At 42.8% G+C, this 22083-nt stretch overlaps 1 protein-coding gene across 3 annotated transcripts in view; it reads left to right on the forward strand.

Annotated features, from left to right (window-relative positions):
- The window catches only part of pde8a (phosphodiesterase 8A), a 37725-nt gene that overhangs the window by 15137 nt on the left and 505 nt on the right, over positions 1–22083 (forward strand). The window contains exons 3-23 of one of the 3 annotated variants that reach the window (XM_042744580.1): positions 525–715; positions 1331–1388; positions 1560–1613; positions 1811–1899; positions 2039–2117; positions 2275–2412; positions 4556–4644; positions 4791–4842; positions 4930–4972; positions 5772–5852; positions 6315–6388; positions 6520–6684; positions 9169–9217; positions 9291–9426; positions 9827–10025; positions 12462–12679; positions 13388–13520; positions 13773–13937; positions 16137–16266; positions 17026–18726; positions 19100–19237. In XM_042744580.1, coding sequence (XP_042600514.1) covers positions 525–715; positions 1331–1388; positions 1560–1613; positions 1811–1899; positions 2039–2117; positions 2275–2412; positions 4556–4644; positions 4791–4842; positions 4930–4972; positions 5772–5852; positions 6315–6388; positions 6520–6684; positions 9169–9217; positions 9291–9426; positions 9827–10025; positions 12462–12679; positions 13388–13520; positions 13773–13937; positions 16137–16266; positions 17026–17132 — 2250 coding nt within the window. In that variant the 3' untranslated portion in view covers positions 17133–18726; positions 19100–19237. The remainder of the gene's footprint in view (positions 1–524; positions 716–1330; positions 1389–1559; positions 1614–1810; positions 1900–2038; positions 2118–2274; positions 2413–4555; positions 4645–4790; positions 4843–4929; positions 4973–5771; positions 5853–6314; positions 6389–6519; positions 6685–9168; positions 9218–9290; positions 9427–9826; positions 10026–12461; positions 12680–13387; positions 13521–13772; positions 13938–16136; positions 16267–17025; positions 18727–19099; positions 19238–22083) is intronic. The other 2 variants (XM_042744581.1, XM_042744582.1) reach the window with 2 other exon arrangements.

A 22083-nucleotide genomic window follows, 5' to 3' on the forward strand; every position in this document is an offset into this window, starting at 1 on the left:
AGCATGCACAACAAAAAACCCCAAACGGATCTCGTTCACAGCAGCTATATGTTGTTTTGGTCGTTCTGAAAGGCCTGAGCAAAGTCTGTTCTCAAAGTATTTCTGTATAATTGTAATGTTGGGTCAGCATTAGCACTGGGTTAGCATTAGCGTCAGGTTAGCAGTAAGTGTTGGGGTTCGTGCTGAGGTGTTGTGCCAGTGTTGCAGAGCTTTAATTACTGTTGGAAAGTGAAACAGTGATTTCCTTTTCCTGTTTTTGTCCTCCCAGCTGATCCCACATTCCCTCAGGACACACGCCGAGCGTCTGAGCGTCCGTCCACACAAACACAGTTTTCATTCGAGCGAGTGATTCTTCTGAACTGTTCCAGTGAATCAGCTCGTATTCTGTTCCTGTTATTGATGGAAGTTGTTGTTGTGGCTGAATGTGTGTTGGCCAGCACTGATGACGGCTCTCTCTCTCTCTCTCTCTCTCTCTCTCTCTCTCTGTGTGTGTGTGTGTGTGTGTGTGTGTGTGTGTGTGGCAGGTGCTGTTAGTGTTTGCCAAAGACGACGCTCAGAGTAACAGCTTCTGCTGGGCGTGTGAACGCGCTGGTTTCAGGTGTAACGTGGCCCGGACGCCAGAAGCGGCGCTGGAGAGTTTCCAGGAGAAGAACCACGATCTGATCATCATGGACCACAGACATTCCAGATACTTCGACGCTGAAGCGCTCTGCCGGTACGTATATTCCACCGCAGAGGAACAGAGAGGGTGAAGGTTCTGGAAACTGATCAAGACATTGACCTGAAATCCAAATCAAGCTGCATGCACAGTGAAATAAATGGTTTATTTGAAGTGCAAAGTTTAAATGTGACTCAGAACCGTCAGATCAGTTGTACTGTTGAGAAGCGTCAAACTAACCCTGTGACGTCACACGCTGCGGTCTTACCCTATAACAAAACATCCTTTTTTCTTTAAAATGGTTACATTAATTGTGTTTGTTATGTATTTTAATCAGTGAAACTCAGTTTACTAAATAATGTAAACTTGACTGACTGCTTCACTTCCACTTTAACCAAACAGCACTTCAGTGTTGAAGAGTTGACTCTCGACTGCTCGCACTGTACGCTCTTGGGTATAAATGTACTGCATTCTCAACAATAATTAGTTCCAATGTGTTGTAACCACAAGAAATTACGTCACTGGAGTCCCACCGTATGCAGTGTTCACATGGCCTGCTTGAAAATGTAAATGTTTTTTGTACATTCATTGTGTTTCAGGTTTGTGTGTCTCAGAAATGCTGAAGTGTGTGTCGTTGTTTCTAACCCTCATTTTATTTCATTTTTTTCTCAGCTCAATTCGAGCCATCAGTTGCTCTCACAACACTGTGATTGTGGCTGTAGTGAAAAGGTTTGTGCCGAGATCTCTCTCACACACACACACACACACACACACACAGCTGTTCAGATGTCCTCACGAGTCACTTTAACATGCTTCACTGTAGTTAAATACTGTCTCATATTTGGCCGCGGCTGTGTCTTTCTGTTATCATGTGATTTATTAAATGGTGTTTTGTTCTGAACCGGATCGTGAAGAAGCCACTGTGATGCCGCTGATATCAGCAGGATTTAACAGGGTGAGTGTGTGTGAGTGTGTGTGTGTACACAAGTGTTTGCGTATTATAAGTACTTTCAGGTTTTCACACATTAGCATCAGTGGATCAGTGGCTGATATCGTGTTCATGTGCGTGTCTTAATGATGCTCTAAATTCTCTCTGAGCTTCATTCAAGATCATTATGAATCGAGTGTGTTTGTGTGTCTGTCGTCACACAGCGATATGTGGAGAACTCCAACATGATGTCCTGTTATAACGAACTCATCCAACTCCATCATGGAGAAATACGAGCTCAGATCAAACTCAGGTGAGACGCTTATCTCTTCATGACCCTTGCAAGTCTTTGCTTTTATTTAAGGGCCTTTTTATCTTCATCATATGGACAGTCTCTCTGATGATACTCTGTGTGTGTGTGTGTGTGTGTGTGTGTGTGTGTGTGTCCCCAGAGCCTGTAATGCTGTTTTTACTGCACTGGAACAGAGTCAGGAAGCCATTGAGATCAGCAGTGAAGATCATATCATACAGGTACACACACACACACACACACACACACACACACACACACACGTGTCTCTTCATTGAGGTTAAAGAACAAGTCAAATCAGACTCAGTAATCTCAGATACCAGCTCTAGATGAACACTGAGACTGTGACTCTGGTTTGTCCACATGCTTCTGTCACAGTACGTCAATCCAGCGTACGAGTGCATCATGGGATACCAGCGTGGAGAACTGCTGAAGGAAAACACTGAAGTGCCTAAGAGTGAACAAAACAAACCAGACCTGCTGGATAACATCAGCTCCTGCCTCCGCAGAGGGAAAGTGAGTCTCTCTCACACACACACACACACACACACTCACACACACACACTCACACACGCACACACACTCACACACGCACACACACGCACACACACACACACACTCACACACTCTCACACACACACACTCACACACTCTCACACGCACACACACACACACACACACACACACACTCACGCACACACACACACACACACTCACGCACGCACACGCACACACACACACGCACGCACGCACACGCACACACACTCACGCACACACACTCACGCACACACACTCTCACACTCACGCTCTCACACTCACGCACACACACTCACGCACACACACACACACTCACACGCACACACTCACGCACACACACACACACACGCACACGCACACACACTCACACGCACACGCACACACACTCACACGCACACACACTCACACTCGCACACGCACACACTCTCCCACACACTCACACACTCACTCACACACTCGCACACACTCTCACACACACACACACACACACTCACACACACACACATCTGCCGTTCATTTAAAACAAGTTCTGATGAACATTCAGTAATGGCTGTAACACTGGCTGACCGGCGCATGGGTTTTCATAGTCTTAAAGTATTACCCACAATCCTCAGCATGTGCTGACAGCCTTCAAAAGCACCACTGGTCTTTAATAACCCTAAAGCACTGCATTATTTCAGCTCTGTCACAGTGAGACTGACGTTATAAACTCATAAATGAATTGGCTGATGTTTGGTAAAATGAGATCAAACATGACAGCAGAAAGTTCAGGATCCTGTGAATAATGTCAGTAGTAAGCAACAGATTATCCGTTCCTGCGGTATGCGCTGTTTTCCATGTCTCCTCAAAGACTGAAAGAGTAGGAATCCCTCAGAGAGTAACACTGACCCCTCCTCCTCCTGCTGGTGCGAGCGAGTGGTCAGTCACGTGTGTGTAGGATGGCTGAACTTAAGGAGGTACACTACACATTCAGCGTTCCCTTCCGTCTCGCGCACAGCCGCGTCTGCACATCTTTCAAAAGTATACTCCACCGCAGATGAGTGCGGACGGACGAGCTCGACACATGTGCAGTACAACGGGGTGCACGGCTGTCCGCGAGCCCTCTTGATGACGGAAGTAATGTAATGCCGACGGTGTGTGGACGGCTGAAATATACTCTGGCCTTTACGCGATCAGCAACCGGACGTTTTTTGCCTTAATGCAGCTCTCTGTTCTGGACTCGCACAAACTGCTGCGTTGCAATGCAATCATTTTCCAAAATGTCATTAATGTGAAAATATGAAGTCTGTTAATGCCTGTTAACACAGGCCAGAGACGCTGAAGACCGACACACAGAGAAAAATACTGCAGCAGGCAGATCACTCACTGTTCATGATGCACCAACTACTGGAAGAAAATCCTCAATACTGATTTGGGGTTTATATGAATGTGTTTCTGAGGGAAGCTGACTGTCTTCTGGAAAGTTTACGTGGTATAATTTCACAAAATTTGTTAGAACATCCTGTTTTTGTTTCAAATTGGGTTATTATTAAATCAAATTATGTGTGATTATTATTATTATTATATAACGATATGAAATTATATAACTAAAATTAAATAACTGTAATTGCAGATTTAGGTTAAATAAAGATGTCAGTCTTTATTTTTTTCTTTTTAGGAAACAAAACAAAGACAAAAATGAACTAATTCTACTGTTTCTAATGTTCTGTATGTTGCTCAAAAACAAAATATATTGTGTCCTGTGGGAAAAAAAGATTTTTTTACCCAGTCATTTAAAAATAACACATTTCAGAGCTGTAACAACAATACCGTGATACTGAGAAACCGTGATATTTTTGCTTAAGGTTATCATACCGTCAAAACAGTCCTGCTGTATCCCTTCACATGACACAAAGGTCACTCACACACACTCGCGCACACACACACACACACACACACACACACACACACACACACACACACACACACACACACACACAGCTGGAGGAGCGTTTGAAGCTGCAGATGCTGGACTTTCATCACGTAGGGGTCGAACTTTGATTCTCTGTCAGACCTGAGACCTGCTTCTGTATGCTGTTTAGATCCTCTCTCATAAGTGTGTGTGTGTGTGTGTGTGTTTCAGGAGTGGCAGGGGGTTTATTATGCCAAAAAGAAGAACGGAGACAGTGTGCAGCAGAATGTGAAGATGACGCCTGTCGTTGGACAGGGAGGGTGGGCAGCGCTTTAATGTTTTACTCTGTTCCTTCAGAAAATCTAATGACTGATTTCAGCTTCATTTTTCAGGGTCAGGTGACTCTAGTTTGATCATGTGTTCACATATTAATATGTCTGTCTCTCTGTTTGTGTCTCTCCTGTAGTAAAATCAGGCACTGTGTGTCTGTTAACAGGCCTTTAAATGACCATAACAAGGTAAGCAGAAGTTCAGCCGTCCGACAGCGATACTGCTGTGTGTTTGTGTCTGGGATGTTTGTGACTGATCTGTGTGTTTTGATCCAGACAGAAAAGCCGTGTGAGCGAGTCCAGGCCGAATCACAGACAGGTACCAGACACAGTGTTTACACTCTGATGATCTGATGGTTTGACGGTCAGAGAGTAATAGATGCATGATATCTATTATCATGTGAGCGTGTGTGTGAGTGTATTAGAGTGTGAGAGCGTGTGTGTGTGTGTGTGTGTGTGTGTGTTTGAGAGTGTGTGTGTGTGTGTGTATGTGTGTGACAGTGTGTATGTAAGAGAGAGTGTGTGTGTGTTTGTGAGTGTGTGTGTGATAGTGTGTGAGAGTGTGAGAGAGAGAGTGTGTGTGTGAGTGTGTTAGAGAGTGAAAGTGTGTGTGTGTTTGTATGTGTGTTTGAGAGTTTGAGTGAGAGTGTGTGTGTGTGTGTGTGACAGTGTGTATGTAAGATAGAGTGTGTGTGTGTGTGTGTGAGAGTGTGTGTGAGTGTGTTAGAGTGTGAAAGTGTGTGTGTGTGTGTGTGTTTGTGTGTGTGTGTGAGAGAGAGAGTGTGTGTGTGTGTGTGTGTGTGAGAGAGCGTGTGTATGTGTGTTTGAGAGTTTGTGTGAGAGCGTGTGTGTGTGTGACTGTGTATGTAAGAGAGTGTGTTTGTGTTAGTGTGTGTGATAGTGTGTGTTTGTGTGTAAGTGTGTTAGAGAGTGAAAGTGTGTGTGTAAGTGAGAGCGTGCGTATCTGTGTTTGAGAGTTTGTGTGAGAGCGTGTGTGTGTGTGTATGTGTGTAAGAGAAAGTGTGTGTGTGTGTGTTTGTGTGAGTGTGTGTGAGAGTGTGTTAGAGAGTGTGTGTGTTCAGGTGTGCTGATGTGTCGTTGTTGTGGTTGTGTGTCAGATATTCAGCAGTCCAGCAAACATAAGGACCGCAGGAAAGGATCGCTGGACGTTCGCTCAACGACCTCTAGAGGAAGTGATGGTGAGATGACACTGCTGACCTCTGACCCTCAACCTAAACCCCGCCCCTCATTCAGAGCCCCTCCCCCAGACTGAGCGTCCAGGTTTAGCTTTAACATGTAACTGCTTCGGTGTACAAACGGCTCGTCACATCATATGTACGTCTGTCCGCTCATCTTTAGCAAGTTTACTGTATTGAAGATCGGCTTTTAAAGAAATGAGCAGACTCATGGTCCTTTGCAGATTCTGTTCCCCTCTCTCTCTGCCCTATGCTTTCCTGTCATATCTCCACTGTCCTATCAACAATAAAGGCATAAATACAGCAAAAATTTAACTTCATAAAAAAAAAAAATAATAAAAAAATAGAGCTTTATAAAACATGTCTCAGTCTGACAGTCATAAAACTCTCCCTGATTAAACCTTGACCTCTGACCCCTGCAGTCAGGTGCATGTGAAGGATGTTTTCATATGATCTTGTGTTTAGCAGGAAGTTCTCAGAGGAGACACTCGTCTATGGCCAGAATCCACTCCATGACTATTGAAGCTCCCATCACTAAGGTACATTAGTGTGTGTGTTTTTGGAGGCTCATGTCAAAAAGTGGGACATGTATGTGTGTGTGTGTGTGTGTGTGTGTGTGTTATTGTGGTTGTGTGGGTTCATGTTTTAATTCTGATGTGTATGTGTGTAGGTGATAAACATCATCAATGCGGCTCAGGAGAGCAGTCCGATGCCGGTGGCTGAAGCGCTGGACCGCGTGCTGGAGATCCTGCGGACAACAGAGTTATACTCTCCTCAGCTCGGTACTAAAGAGGAAGATCCTCACACCAACGACCTAGTGGGCGGATTGATGACTGTAAGTCTCTCAGCGCCTCTGATCACCTGTGTGTGTGTGTTTGAGTGTGTGTGTGTGTGTGTGTTTGAGTGATCAAGTGCAATCAAGTCAACGATATCGCTGTAAATGAAGTGTCCCCAACTAAGCAAGCCAGAGGCGACAGCGGCAAGGAACCAAAACTCCATCAGTGACAGAATGGAGAAAAAACCTTGGGAGAAACCAGGCTCAGTCGGGGGGCCAGTTCTCCTCTGACCAGACGAAACCAGCAGTTCAATTCCAGGCTGCAGCAAAGTCAGATTGTGCAGAAGAATCATCTGTTTCCTGTGGTGTTCTCCCGGTGGTCGTCTGAGACAAGGTCTTTACAGGGGATCTGTCTCTGGGGCTCTAGTCCTGGTCTCCGCTGTCTTTCAGGGCTGTAGAGGTCCTTTCTAGGTGCTGATCCACCATCTGGGCTTTATACGTACTGGATCCGGGTGACTGCAGTGACCCTCTGACTTGGATACAGACTGGATCTGGTGGCTACGGTGACCTCGGAATAAGAGAGAAACAGACTAATATTAGCGTAGATGACATTCTTCTAACGATGTAGCAAGTACATCGGGTGTTATGGGAAGTGTTCCCGGTTCCAGTTTACCTAATTAATGCAGCCTAAAAATCCTTTAAACGGATTTGGATATTAGAAGTGTATTAGTATGTTATGTGTAAGCCAGGTTAAAGAGATGGGTCTTTAATCTAGATTTAAACTGCAAGAGTGTGTCTGCCTCCTGAACAATGTTAGGTAGGTTATTCCAGAGTTTGGGCGCTAAATAGGAGAAGGATCTGCTGCCCACAGTTGACTTTGATATTCTAGGTATTATCAAATTGCCAGAGTTTTGAGAACGCAGCGGACGTGGAGGACTATAATGTAACAAGAGCTCATTCAATTACTGAGGTGCTAAACCATTCAGGGCTTTATAAGTAATAAGCAAGATTTTAAGATCTATACGATGTTTGATAGGGAGTCAGTGCAGTGTTGACAGGACCGGGCTAATATGATCATACTTCCTGGTTCCAGTAAGAACTCTAGCTGCTGCATTTTGGACTAGCTGGAGTTTGTTTACTAAGCGTGCAGAACAACCACCCAATAGAGCATTACAATAATCTAACATTGAGGTCATGAACGCATGGATTAATATTTCTGCATTTGACATTGAGAGCATAGTTCGTAATTTAGATATATATTTTGAGATGGAAAAATGCAGTTTTACAAATGCTAGAAACGTGGCTTTCTAAGGAAAGGTTGCTATCAAATAGCACACCTAGGTTCCTAACTGATGATGAAGAATTGACAGAGCAGCCATCAAGTCTTAGACAGTGTTCTAGGTTATTACAAGTAGAGTTTTTAGGTCCTATGATTAACACCTCTGTTTTTTCTGAATTTAGTAGTAAGAAATTACTCGTCATCCAGTTTTTTATATCGACTATGTATTCCGTTAGTTTTTCAAATTGGTATTTTTCGCTGGGCCATGAAGAATTATAGAGCTGAGTATCATCAGCATAACAGTGAAAGCTAACCCCGTGTTTCCTGATGATATCTCCCAAGGGTAACATGTAAAGCGTGAAGAGTAATGGCACTAGTACTGAGCCTTGAGGTACTCCGTACTGCTCTTGTGAACGATATGATACCTCTTCATTCACTGCTACGAATTGATGGCGGTCATATAAGTACGATTTAAACCATGCTAATGCACTTCCATTAATGCCAACAAAGTTTTCTATTCTATGCAAAAGAATGTTGTGGTCAATAGTGTCGAACGCAGCACTAAGATCCAATAGCACTAATAGAGAGATACAACCACGATCAGATGATAAGAGCAGGTCATTTGTAACTCTAAGGAGAGTAGTCTCAGTACTGTGATACGGTCTAAATCCTGACTGGAAATCCTCACAGATACCATTTCTATATAAGAAGGAATATAATTGTGAGGATACTACCTTTTCTAGTATCTTGGACAGAAAAGGGAGATTCGAGATCGGTCTATAATTAACTAGTTCTTTGGGGTCAAGTTGTGGTTTTTTGATGAGAGGCTTTGAGTGAGTGTGTGTGTGGGTGTGTTAGGGAGTGTGTGTGTGTGTGTGTGAGAGTATGTGTCAGTGTATGTTTGAGTGAGTGTGTGTTTTTGTGTGTGTGAGTGAGTGTGAGTGTGTGTGTTTGGGTGTGTGTGTGTTAGTGAGTGAGTGTGTGTTTTTGTGTGTGTGAGTGAGTGTGAGTGTGTGTGTTTGGGTGTGTGTGTGTTAGTGAGTGAGTGTGTGTTTGAGTGTGTGAGTGTGAGTGTGTGTTTTTGTGTGTTTGAGTGTGTGTGTGTGTGTGTGTGTGTAAGTGAGTGTGTGTGTGTGTGTAAGTGTGTGTGTGTGTAAGTGTGTGAGCTGCAGCATATCTCCAGTCTGTTACATGTAATCAGGAATGTGAAGTGCTTCTCTGTTGTTTCTGTCAGTGGGATGCTGACGCTGCTTTCTCTCCTGCAGGACGGACTGCGCAGGTTATCAGGAAACGAGTACATCTTAGCCACAAAACGTAAGCCAATTTCACTGATTTTTGACCTTTGACCCCATTTCCTGTTCCACTATCCACACCGTTTGTTTTCCAGAGCTGCACCACATCCCAGGTCACCTGACCACACCACTGTCCCTCAACGATATCCCACCATGCATTGCTCAGACGATGGAAAACGAAGACTCGTGGGACTTTGATATTTTCAACCTGGAGTCAGCTACCATGAAGCGGTGAGACACAAACACTCACACACACACACACACACACACACACACACACACACACAAAACTCAGCTGCATGCTCACACACACACACAAAAAGTACATCTCAACACAAACTCACACACACTTCATTTCATTTCATAGCCTTCTAATATTTTCATATCAAGTTAATAATAATGACAACAGAAAAACACAAAACATACTAGAAAACGTGAACATTTTGTACTTTTAGTGATGTGTTTTTGGTTGGTTGTGGTTTTTCCAGTTGAGTGTCTTGTTTCACTCACTTTGATTGTAGTATACACCCATCTAAACACACTCATGAAGAGTAGATGCTGTACAGGTGTGTGTGTAACGTGACGGTCAGGTGAGCAGACGCTCCTCATGCCTCTCTGTGTTTATTTCCAGGCCTTTAACGTATCTGGGTCTGAAGATCTTCTCGCGGTTCGGCGTCTGTGAGTTCCTGAGCTGTCCGGAGGCGACGCTGCGCTCCTGGCTGCAGATCATCGAGGCCAATTATCACTCCAGCAACTCCTACCACAACTCCACACACGCCGCAGACGTGCTGCACGCCACCGCATACTTCCTGTGCAAGGAGCGCGTCAAGGTGAACACACAAACTCACACACACACGACACACGCAGACACATACGACATACACACACACACACATGCAAACATACACAACACACACACATCACACAACATACGCAAACACCTTAAAGGGACAACAAAGCCCTCCCTATACCTATCCTAACCCTACCTGATACATTATTTTCAGCTTTTTGATTATTTCCTTAATTTTTATTGAAAATAAACACCTTTCAAATGTGGTATGAGATTGGAAAAGGGAGAAAAAAAAGTTCAGCAAAAGGCGGGTTCAAACTTGGGTTGATCGCGTCAAAAAGTATGCGCTTTACCATCTACGCTGTCCATCTTCCATCTACTAGGGGTGTGAACCTACAGTGGTCTCACGGTTCGGTTCGGTTATGATTATCATGTCATCGATTCGGTTCAATTTGATATCACGATGCACTGCATCCTCAGTTTTCAATTTTACTTCACATTTATACAATTTTGTAAATAAATTCAAGCAGTCAGATATTCGTACTGGTATTAAATTCCACAGTTTAAGGGGTAAATTAATTTTTTTTGAGGGGTAAATTAATTTTTTCAGACTGTAAGGCTTTTATTTGTGCACGTAACTTCTGTGGAATATGTGGTAGATGCCTCGTTCTACGCAGTGTCTTTCACAGGCTTTTGGCTGAATTTTTTTTATTTTTTATGAACCACCAGATGGTGCTGTTTTTGAGACACTCAAAGCTTCGAATCTTTTCCTGAAACAGTCAAAAGAAAGCCTCAGTGCTTCACGAAGCTTAATTTGCTCATCACTACCCCCTGCATATTTCATTGTGCGTGACAGGATTTAGACACAGCGCGTGTCTTCTCCAGGGCGTGCTCGGGTTGTTCATAAAAGCTGAAATGTGGCCAGATTACATTTAAAGTAATTGGAGCATTTTTAATTACTCGCGTCTTGCCCCACTCTGCCGTTAGGTGCGCTCGATTTCAGATGCGGTTAGTTGCTGCGCTGACCAAACCGTACACGCAGGATCCGTCTGCTCTCTTATCGCTCTCGCGGTACTTGGATGTCATACACTGATCATTCTGCACAGCGGCGCTTCAAAGCACGTATGCGACAAATGACGTCAGAAAAGCATCGGTATGTTATAAGCGGTTAAGGTCTATTACTGAACCGATACCGAATCGTCCTCGTCTGCATCACGATGCATCGAAGAAACGATTAATTTCGACATCCCTACCATCTACTACCAAGGCCCTGTCCCAAAAGAAACACTTAAAAGTTTAGTTCACCCAAAAATGAAAATTCTGTCATTAATTACTCACCCTCATGTTGTTAGGGTTAGGGTTAGCGTCGTTCATCTTCGGAACATGAATCTGGAGCTGTGTGACCCTGTACAGACAGCAACACAACTGAAATGTTCCCAAGTCCAGAAACGGAGCAAGGAGATCTGTGAATTAATCCATGTGACATCAGAGGTTCATCAGAATTAAACGAAGCTACAAGAATACTTTTTGTGCATGAAAAAAAACGAAAAGACTTTGTTCAACAATTCGTCTCCTCCACATCACCCTGGTGCTATTTTGGAGAATATCCGCTTCCTTCTCGTAGCTTCGTAAAACATTTCAGTTGCGTTGCTGTCTGTGCAGGGTCAGACAGCTCCAGATTCCATCTGAAACAACATGAGGGTGAGTAATTAATGACAGAATTTTCATTTTTAGGTGAACTAACCCTTGAATGTGCACTTGCGGTCTTATGGACTTACAATAGCCATCGCGTGTGTGTGTCCATTAAATTTGTAATTTTAGTCTTCAGAAGGGTGCTCACTATGTGCCCTCGATCCGTACTTCTGCCGAGTCCGCACCGGGACGAGCTCCGCAGCAGACTTCTACACGACAGTCAACGCGGCATTATGTCACGAAAGTGCGGACTCAGAGGGAGAACGCGAGGGTTTAGGGTGCCATTTGGGACAGGGCCCGAGTTGTTGATTGGCGATTGTCTTTAGTGTTGACTCACCCAATCACACATTGGTGGGCGGAGTTAGTGTAAATTTAAAAAGTGTAATATATAAAAAAATATAATATTGAGTATAGTGTTTTCACTGCAAAACATCACTAAATGCTGCAAATATCACAGCAATTTTTGAGAAAAGCTTTTTGGGCTGCAAAAATCAGAAAGAAGCTCCATGAAATCCATCTGCACTGATGAATCTCCGTCAGTCATGACAAACACATGATGGGTTCTGGGTTCGGCTGTTTGTGTCCGGTTATTGTGTTTGTCTGATGTGATCTTGGCATGTGGTTTGTGAACATCTTTCACCACACAGAGCAGACTCAGCTCTGTGATTCGTGTGATTCTCAGTTGTTTGACTAGCAGTAGACGTGATGGTCAGCGTATGCTAATGAAAGAAGTGAAGGTGTTAGCTCGGTGTCGCTGCAGCTTCTCTCTGTGTCTCTTTCTCAGCAAAGTCTGGACCCCATAGACGAGGTGGCGGCTCTGATCGCGGCGACCGTGCATGATGTCGATCATCCTGGGCGGACAAACTCCTTCCTGTGTAACGCAGGAAGTGAACTGGCCATTCTGTACAACGACACGGCCGTGCTGGAGAGTCACCACGCTGCGCTGGCCTTCCAGATCACCACACGAGACGACAAGTGCAACATCTTCAAGAACATGGAGAGGTACGCGCTACACTGAGCCTCTGTTTCACACGCGGTGATGAAGCGTTAGATGCACTCCTGCAGATGTGGTGAACTGTGTGTGTGTGTGTGTGTGTGTGTGCAGTATGATGTGATCTCATGCGTCTCTGGTGAGTGTGGTCTCAGTGATCGGATCTCAGACCCTGTTTACATCCGTATCGATCAGATCACCAGGAGTAGGAGTGGGAGAAAAAATAGATTCACCTAACTATCGTTACTTTTTAAAAGAAATGTGGAAACACTTTGGATTTTATACACTGCCGGGAAAACACGACTAAAACCACATGCAAAGTAACATAGGACTTTATTTTATTTCAGAAAGTATTTTTTTCTACTTATTTTGTTGAACTTTGACTATTATATTAGTGTGCAAGTAAAAATTCAAAATGAATTAAAATGTGCACTGTGAATGTGTATGCTCCTGTAATACAAGTTCAGAAAGATGTGATGCATTGTTTTGTTAATATGACTCCTTTACAGTCTCTTTAAGGGTATAATCAAGTTTTTCCATTGTCTAGTCTTTAATAAGCAAACAAAATCACAATAAATTGTAATATCGAATCGCAATAGTTATATAATCACAATACTCAATTATCACAATATATACTGAATTGGCAGATTAGCGTATCGTCCCAATCCTACAGATCACCCGACACACACACACACTCACACACTCGCTCTCTCTCACAGGAACGAGTACCGCACACTCCGGCAGGCCGTCATAGACATGGTCCTCGCCACTGAGATGACCAAACACTTCGAACACGTCAACAAGTTTGTCAACAGCATCAACAAACCGCTGGCAGCACTGGAGGAGAACGGGGTGAGAATCTCACACACACACACACACACACACACACACACACTCACATACTCACACTGACACACACACACATACTCACTCACTCATACACTCTCACAGATACAACCATCACAGAGCTTTGTGTGTGTGTGTGCAGGTAAATGGTCTTTAATGACCCAGAGAGTGTTGGGTTATTAATGAGGATGTCAGTATTCATTCTGTGGTGTGTGTGTGTGTGTGTGTGTGTGTGTGTGTGTGTGTGTGTGTGTGTAGGGTAATGGTGATGAGGACTCGGCGCAGAGCATCCTGACGGCTCCAGAGAACCGGATCCTGGTGAAGCGGATGTTGATCAAATGTGCTGATATCTCGAACCCCTGCAGACCGCTAGAGCTGTGCATCGAGTGGGCCGGACGCATCTCAGAGGAGTATTTCGCACAGGTGTGTGTGTGAGTGAGTGAGTGAGTGTGTGTGTCTGTGTCTGTGTCTGTATGTGTGTGAGTGTTTGTGTGTGTGTCTGTATGTGTGTGTGTGTGTGTGTGTGTGTGTGTGTGTGTGTGTGTCTGTCTGTCTGTATGTGTGTGAGTGTTTGTGTGTGTGTCTGTATGTGTGTGTGTGTGTGTGTGTGTGTGTGTTTGTGTGTGTCTGTGTCTGTATGTGTGTGTGTGTGTGTGTGTCTGTATGTGTGTGTTTGTGTGTGAGTGTGCGTAAGTGAGTGAGTGTGTGAGGTGTGTGTGTGTATTTGTGTGTGTGTGTGTGAGTGTTTGTGTGTGTGTGTGTGAGTGTATGAGTGAGTGTTGTGTGTGTGTGTGTGTGTGTGTGTCTGTGTATGAGTGCGTGTGTGTGTAGATGTAGTTGTAAGAAAAAAATACAGCTAAATTAGAGGTGCTCCAACTGATGGGCTACTGATCACTGTCTGCCAGTAATGGGTTTGGGTGATTGATCGGTGGTCTCTATAAGGAACGATCTGAAGCTGATGACGCTGCTGTTAGAGGTTAAGCACGACATGCAGCACAGTCTCAGTCTCTGTGTGGCACGGGGGAAATAATTGTAATACCGAAGGTGAGGTATAGTTCATATTTCTTCATTAAGTAAATAATTTGAGAACTTTCTGGGAGACATAGTTTCACAGTCAGCATTAGTGAATCACCGCACTCTCTCCTTCTCTCTCAAAATGCGCAAATGGCTTCAAATCACATTGCGTCTGTCTATAAGTGAGCTTCACGCTGCACCGTTGACAGGAATCGTGACTTGCACAATCGAGGCAGTGTCTTTTTAATTTCTTTTTAATTCTTGCCAGTGTTTAAATCACTCAGTGCTCGTGCTCTCTCCTGGAGACTGAGCTCATGCACACTCACAGCGCACACCTAACACCAGGTTCACATTACTCCATTTGCAGTGTGTATATGGTGCGTATTTTTTTCCACACTCATGTTAACTGATTAAAGCGTTCACCGCACACGTTTACGGACCGGCAGTGTGTTCAGGAGCGGTGCGTCTGCAGCAGTGTGAAGAGATCGTTTCCGCACCGAGTCTATTACTGCACCGAATTAAAGAAACACCACATTGTTTGCGGTAAATATGAACATGGATTGACACCAAAATGCAGTGATTATACTATAAATGCTTATAATTAAATTTACTGTGTTTCACAATCAACACACAGGCTATAGCTTTTTGGCTTAGGTTTAAAGGAAAAGAGCACTTTTAGAGAAACAAGGCGATAATAGATGACACTCGTGGAGGAAGGAAATGGTGTTCTTTATGAACCTCAGGATTGTTAGTAATAAAGATTTAAATGCTAAAGAGAAGGCAGTAGAGCTAACTGTTTCTGTCAATGGTAAGTTTTCATTGAGAATGTTTGTGATAATGTAAGAAAAGCAGTTTAAATGTTTTGCCACTTGAGCAATTTAATGTATAAATCTAGAAGTAAATGCAAAAGTAAAGAGCATTGAATAATGTTTCTTATGTTTATTGTGTTTAAACGGTTTTATGAAAGATTGCATTACTGTACTGTGTAAAAAAAGAATCACAATGTTGAAAAAGCATTTTCAGTATCAATGTTTGGATTTAAAATCAGAATAATGGATAAATGTTGTGTTTGTGGGAAACCGTCAGGGATCAGGAGCAGACTCGTGTGTGAACGCTGCTTCTGTGCTACATACACACTGCAGACGGAGTGTGTGTGAACCTCACATACAGCTCACAAAATCAGGCTTGTGCTGTGTGTAAGCTATTGTGCAACAATATTGTCAAAAGAGAAATGCAGTGCATGATCAAACATTTACTTGAGATCACTAAATATATATTTTTGAAAAATGTCTAAAAAATGCCCCCCTCCACCCCTCAAACTAAAAAATCCTCTCACAACAGTCACCTGAGAGAGGAATTCATTTTCAAGAATGAAACTCAGGCCCTGAATAAATGTCTATAAATCTTGATTGGATCGTCACTATAAACAATTCTACATGATAAAAAGAAGGCTTTAAACAGTTGTTGATGATCGGATCGGCAGATACTGCTTTCTGTGATCGGCCTCGCATCTCCTGATCGGAGCACCCCTATCTAACGTCACACAGAGCTGCAGGTTAGTGTGAGAGGAAGTGATCCGCGAGTGTAAACGCAGTCTCTGGTTCACAGACGGATGAAGAGAAGCAGCAGGGTCTGCCGGTGGTGATGCCCGTGTTTGATCGCAACACCTGCAGCATTCCCAAATCACAGATCTCCTTCATCGACTACTTCATCACCGACATGTTCGACGCCTGGGACGGTAAGAAACGGATCACGGATCTTACTGCGATCTTTTTGAACGTAATTGTCTATATTGAAGGTTGCGCTGAGGTGATGCTGATCTTAATGAACAAACCCTGCTGTTTAAAGGGATAGTGCTTACCCCCAGGGCATCCAAGATGAAGATAACTTTGTTTCTTCAGTAGAACACAGAGATTTTTAACAGAAACCGTTGCAGTCTGTCAGTCATATCATGTTAGTGGATGGGAATCACGGCTTTGAGAGTCAAAAAAACATACACAAACAAATCCAAATTAAAGCCTGCGGCTCGTGACGATACAGTGATGTGTAAAGACCGATTGAGACTGTAGATAGTGTCAATGGTCCATTTGAGAGATAGGTGGCAGTAATGCACTTATAAGTCTGCGATCCGCCAGGTAATTTTCAGTTTCTTGCACAGACCAATTGTTTTGTGTCTTTACACATCACTGTATCGTCACGAGCCGCAGGCTTTAATTTGGTTTTGTGTATGTTTTTTTGACTCTCAAAGCCGTGATTCCCATTCACTTACATGATATGACTGACAGACTGCAACGGTTTCTGTTAAAAATCTCTGTTTGTGTTCTACTGAAGAAACAAAGTCATCTTCATCTGGGATGCCCTGGGGGTAAGCAGATAAACATCACATTTTCATTTTTGGGTGAACTATCCCTTTAAATCATTTCAGATCAAATGCATGTTGAACTTGTTGCCAGTAATAATAATAATTGTTACTGAAGTGCCTTCTCTGTGTTTCTAGCGTTTGCCGATCTGCCCAATCTAATGCAGCATCTGGACAACAACTTCAAATACTGGAAGAGTTTGGATGAGAAGAAGCTGCACAGCCTGCGACCGCCACCAGAGTGACACACACTCTCTCACACACACTCTCTCACACACACACACACACACACACACACACACACACACACACACACACACACACACAGACACACACGTGTGTGAGAGGATGGGCGGAGCTAACGATTGAGCTGCAGACAGAATGTGAAGAAACACATCTGTGGAGCACTATTTATTTTGGTCCAGCTGTTCCTAGTTTTTTTAATAATTAATAACTAATGATGAGAATCATGTTAGCTAATAAATACCCTCAGAATGAGAGATGATCTAAACGCCAAAGGTGATTAACACGAATGATGATGTTATTGTATTTAAAAACTGCAGACTCAGAAGGAAGCGTCAGGTTTTTATTTTGGCGAGCATCTGTGAAGACTTCGGGCCTGAGTGGTTTTCCTCCAGAGATTTCCTCTGTGGTCGATCTACTGACGAGACTGCTGCCTTATTTTATACGCTCTATTTATACGGCTGCGACGGACTTCTGCGGTTTTTAACACGCTCACGTTATATGAAGTAAATCTCAATATTTTTATAGATGATCAATTTTACACTGGAACGATGTAAAGCATCTCAGACTCCTCAGAGAGGGATGGTCCTTCATTCTTCATGTTGTTGTTGACGTCCGTTTGTCTGTGAAGACCGGCGGCTTCTCTCTGTCTCCATCAGGGTCTGTTTATTGGATTCATTCTGTGTTTCTGGGTTCAGACGGATGCCGCTTGTTTGTGGAGCGGCTCGCAGTGATTTACTCCATCCTGCAGCTGAATATAAGCGTCCCACCAGCACTTCCCATGTGATCATCTTCCTCCGAATCACGCCACAGACGGAGCGTCTTCAGCCCGGCCACGCTTCGCTCCCAAATGAAAAGAAAAATGAGATTATATTTTGTATTTAGGACCATTATGATTTTTTTTTGAGTTCAAGATGAGTTACCTCTTCTTCAGATTGCTCTTTAAATTCTCATCTGTAATGTCAAAAGGACTTATTTAAATTGTAAAGTATTTCTACATCATTGTAGTATTTGTTGTACTGCCCTTTTTTGATTTAATAAAAAAGCTATTTTTTATTGTAAAGCAGAACTACAATAATAAATGAAACTACAATAATAAAACTAACATCCAGGTGAGACTCGGGTGACGATTTGTGCTTGATTGTCACAAAACAACGCAGAAATCCAGGCTTGGCTTTAATGCAGTGAAGCGTGAGCTGGATGTGTGTGAGATGCGCTCTTCAGTGTTTGTAGAGTGTTTCGAGTCTGTGATGGATTCCCACGGGCTCATGAAGTTCAGGACTTCTGCTGCTTCTGTGGATCATTGCACAAACCTGTCAGCAGCTGTTTGGGCTTCTTATGTTGGTTATGTTTCATTCTCATCTTTCAGTTCATGATCAGTTCTTCAGATCAGTCCAGGTTTTTGAGCTCCAGTATGAAGATGCGTTTCTAGAGAAATCAAGTTGTTATCTGAAACTGAAAGACGTTGATCAGAGTCTTCAGGCTGCAGAAGTGTCTCTGGTTCCATTTGTGTGAAGCGATTCTCCTGCAAACCCACTTCTGTCACAATACATCATCTGTGTCCCTGCAGCACAGAAGCAGTCATCAGTAGCACAGGTATATTTGTAGCAACAGACAACAATACATTGTATGAGTCACAATTATACATTTCTCTTTTATGACAAAAATCATTAGGATATTAAGTAAAGATCATGTTCCATGAAGATATTTAGTAAATTTCCTACTGTAAATATATCAAAACTTAATTTTTGATTAGTAATATGCATTGCTAAGAACTTCATTTGAATAACTTTAAAGATGATTTTCTCAATATTTAGATTTTTTTGCTCCCTCAGATTCCAGATTTTCAAATAGTTGTATCTCAGACAAATATTGTCCTTCTAACAAACCATACATCAATGGAGAGATTATTTATTCTACTCAGTTTAAAAAAAAAAAACTGACCCTTATGACTGGTTTTGTGCTCCAGGGTCACATATTTCAAACCACTGCACAGAAAACGTCTTGAATTTCTTCCAGACACACAGAATCGCTCCATCAGATGAGAGGAGGACGGGAAACACTGCTCGGGTTCATCATGAGAATTCAGCAACAGATAAATGTAAAGGTGAGTGACGCTCTAATCTACTGGATGCTTCCAAATAGAAAGAAAAAATAGAAAATGCAGATCTGAAGCTGACCTCTGACCTTGAGGCTTGTGGAGCTTAAGTTAACTCCACAAGGTCTGGCATGTTAACTTTAGAACTTAATGGAGATAAAAACATTGAAGATAAGACCTTTAAGGTGTCAGATTTAATTCAGAAAGTTTTAGAGAAATGTCAGGTCACCTTTATTTAAACAGCACTTTACAGTATTAAACTGTAGTGTGTCAATAATGCAAAATGACAATAGTGTCAAGGTGTATTTTATTTAGCATAATAATAAAATAAAGCTTATTTTTATTAGTAAAATAAATTAAATAAAACTTACTGTACACTCCAGCATCCGGAGGAGGAACACACGTGTCACGTGGCTTGCGCTCGCGGTATGTCGCTGAGTGTGTTTGTTCAGATTCCCCGCTCAGAGGAGAAACTTCATCCGTCTGATTCTTTCTCTCGTCATTCGTCTGTCTGTGCTTATATGAAATTCTCCTGTTCTGTAAAACTCTATATAAGCACTTGGCTAAACTAACGTTCATGCGCGCGCGATGCACAGTAATAAACGGGAAAATAAGAGTGACTGAAACTCAGCTAGACAGTTCAGATTCAGATGTAAATCCGCTCTAGAAGAGAGTCGAGTAGTTTTTTTTGTTAATTTGTTATTGTTGTGTCTGGTTGATCGAGTGTGTGTGGTGATGAGAAATAAACGCACGTTCAAGCTCACACCGGTGCGCAGCGTTTTGCTACCTTTTCCGGGTTGAACGACACATTTCCTGGAAACGGTGTGCAACGGGTTTGAGATGCGTTTTTCTCTTGTTTGGTGGGTGTGTCAGAAATGTCGGCCCAATCAGCGGCAGCATGTATATAAACCACGCGGTATTAAAGAGACACCTCGCACAATGGGTCCTAGTAAAGTAGTTTACAAATGTGTCCGCTGCAGCTCGGTATATGCAACAATTGAAGACATTAGAAGACATGTTTGCCGTAAGAGTTTTATTGTAAAATATAGCATATCACCATGATGATGTAGTTGTTTATATTTTTAACTTCATTGCAAGGCAAGTTTATTTATATACCAAATTTCATACACAGTGGTAATGAAGTGCTTTACAAAAAAATGAGAATGATAATTAATACAAGGTATTTAAAAATTAAGAACTAGAAATAAAATAATTTAAATTAGAATTGATTAGCTACCAGGAGATAAAATAGATGTGTTTTCAGTCAGAATTTGGTAAGATGTTCTCTTTCATTCTGGACGGCAAGGGCAGTGACTGTAACATCAAGGGTACTTTGCAGTATTAAACAAGTATTTATATCAATATCATCAGGCTCCGAAAATTCTTCAAAAAGAACACAGAGAATGGCCTTCTCAGCTGCCATAGTTGCAACGCTTGCGTCATCACAACAGGGTGTTTAACACGCCACCGTTTCCGTTTAAAAAACATTTTGCAACATTTTGTCGGGGCTGAACGCAGCCCAGGTATTGAGTCACTGGTTGATAGAGTGTGTGTGGTTGTGAGAACTGTCTTTAGTTTATGGTTGTTCTTGTGTGTTTGGTGTTTAGAACAGGCCTACACGCAGTGCCTGGTTTTCTCCACACATACCGCTTAGAATTAAGAACAAAAAGTTCTATCTTGGTCTCATCAGACCAGAGAATCTTATTTCTCACCATCTTGGATTCCTTCAGGTGTTTTTCATGTGTCTTGCACTGAGGAGAGGCTTCCGTCGGGCCACTCTGCCATAAAGCCCCGACTGGTGGAGGGCTGCAGTGATGGTTGACTTTCTACAACTTTCTCCCATCTCCCGACTGCATCTCTGGAGCTCAGCCACAGTGATCTTTGAGTTCTTCTTTACCTCTCTCACCAAGGCTCTTCTCCCCGATAGCTCAGTTTGGCCGGACGGCCAGCTCTAGGAAGGGTTCTCTTAGGAACCTTAAGTGCAGCAGAAATGTTTTTGTAACCTTGGCCAGATCTGTGCTGTCTCTGAGCTCTTCAGGCAGTTCCTTTGACCTCATGATTCTCATTTGCTCTGACATGCACTGTGAGCTGTAAGGTCTTATATAGACAGGTGTGTGGCTTTCCTATTCAAGTCCAATAAGTATAATCAAACACAGCTGGACTCAAATGAAGGTGTAGAACCATCTCAAGGATGATCAGAAGAAATGGACAACACCTGAGTTAAATATATGAGTGTCACAGCAAAGGGCCTGAATACTTAGGACCATTTGATATTTCAGTTTTTCTTTTTTAATAAATCTGCAAAAATGTCAACAATTCTGAGTGAAAAATGTAAGGGGGTCTGAATATTTTCCGTACCCACTGAACAAACCCTGCAGTGCTGGGGGTACTCCCGGACAGGTTTGAGAACCACTGACCTACAGAAATGTTCGCTGTTCAAGTGTGTGTGAAGCTCACTGCAGACAGAAGGAGGTGCCGGTGCGCTCACTTGATGTTAAAATACTCATGTTTGCTTGTACAGATAATACATCTTTCAAATCTGTAAAGACTGTTTATTTTTTGTGCACTCACAATAACAAAACGTTGTGCTTTTGTAAAATAAAGAGAGCAAACAGGATGCACTTTCTGTCTCTGTGAACGTGAGCACAAAACTTCAAAACTCGGTGTATACTTGACTTTTATATGAAAACTATATCTATAGAGAGCGAATGTCTACTTTCAAATGATCCGATTCAAATTGAAAAAATTCTCAGATTATTTAATCCGTATGAAATGTGCAGACAGGCGCATCACAACTGCGGAGATGATGAGTCAGTGTCGCCGAGTTCATCTCTTAAACCGAAAACACATTATTA

This window comes from Cyprinus carpio, chromosome B18 (genome assembly GCF_018340385.1).
Source record: "Cyprinus carpio isolate SPL01 chromosome B18, ASM1834038v1, whole genome shotgun sequence".
NCBI lineage: Eukaryota > Metazoa > Chordata > Actinopteri > Cypriniformes > Cyprinidae > Cyprinus > Cyprinus carpio.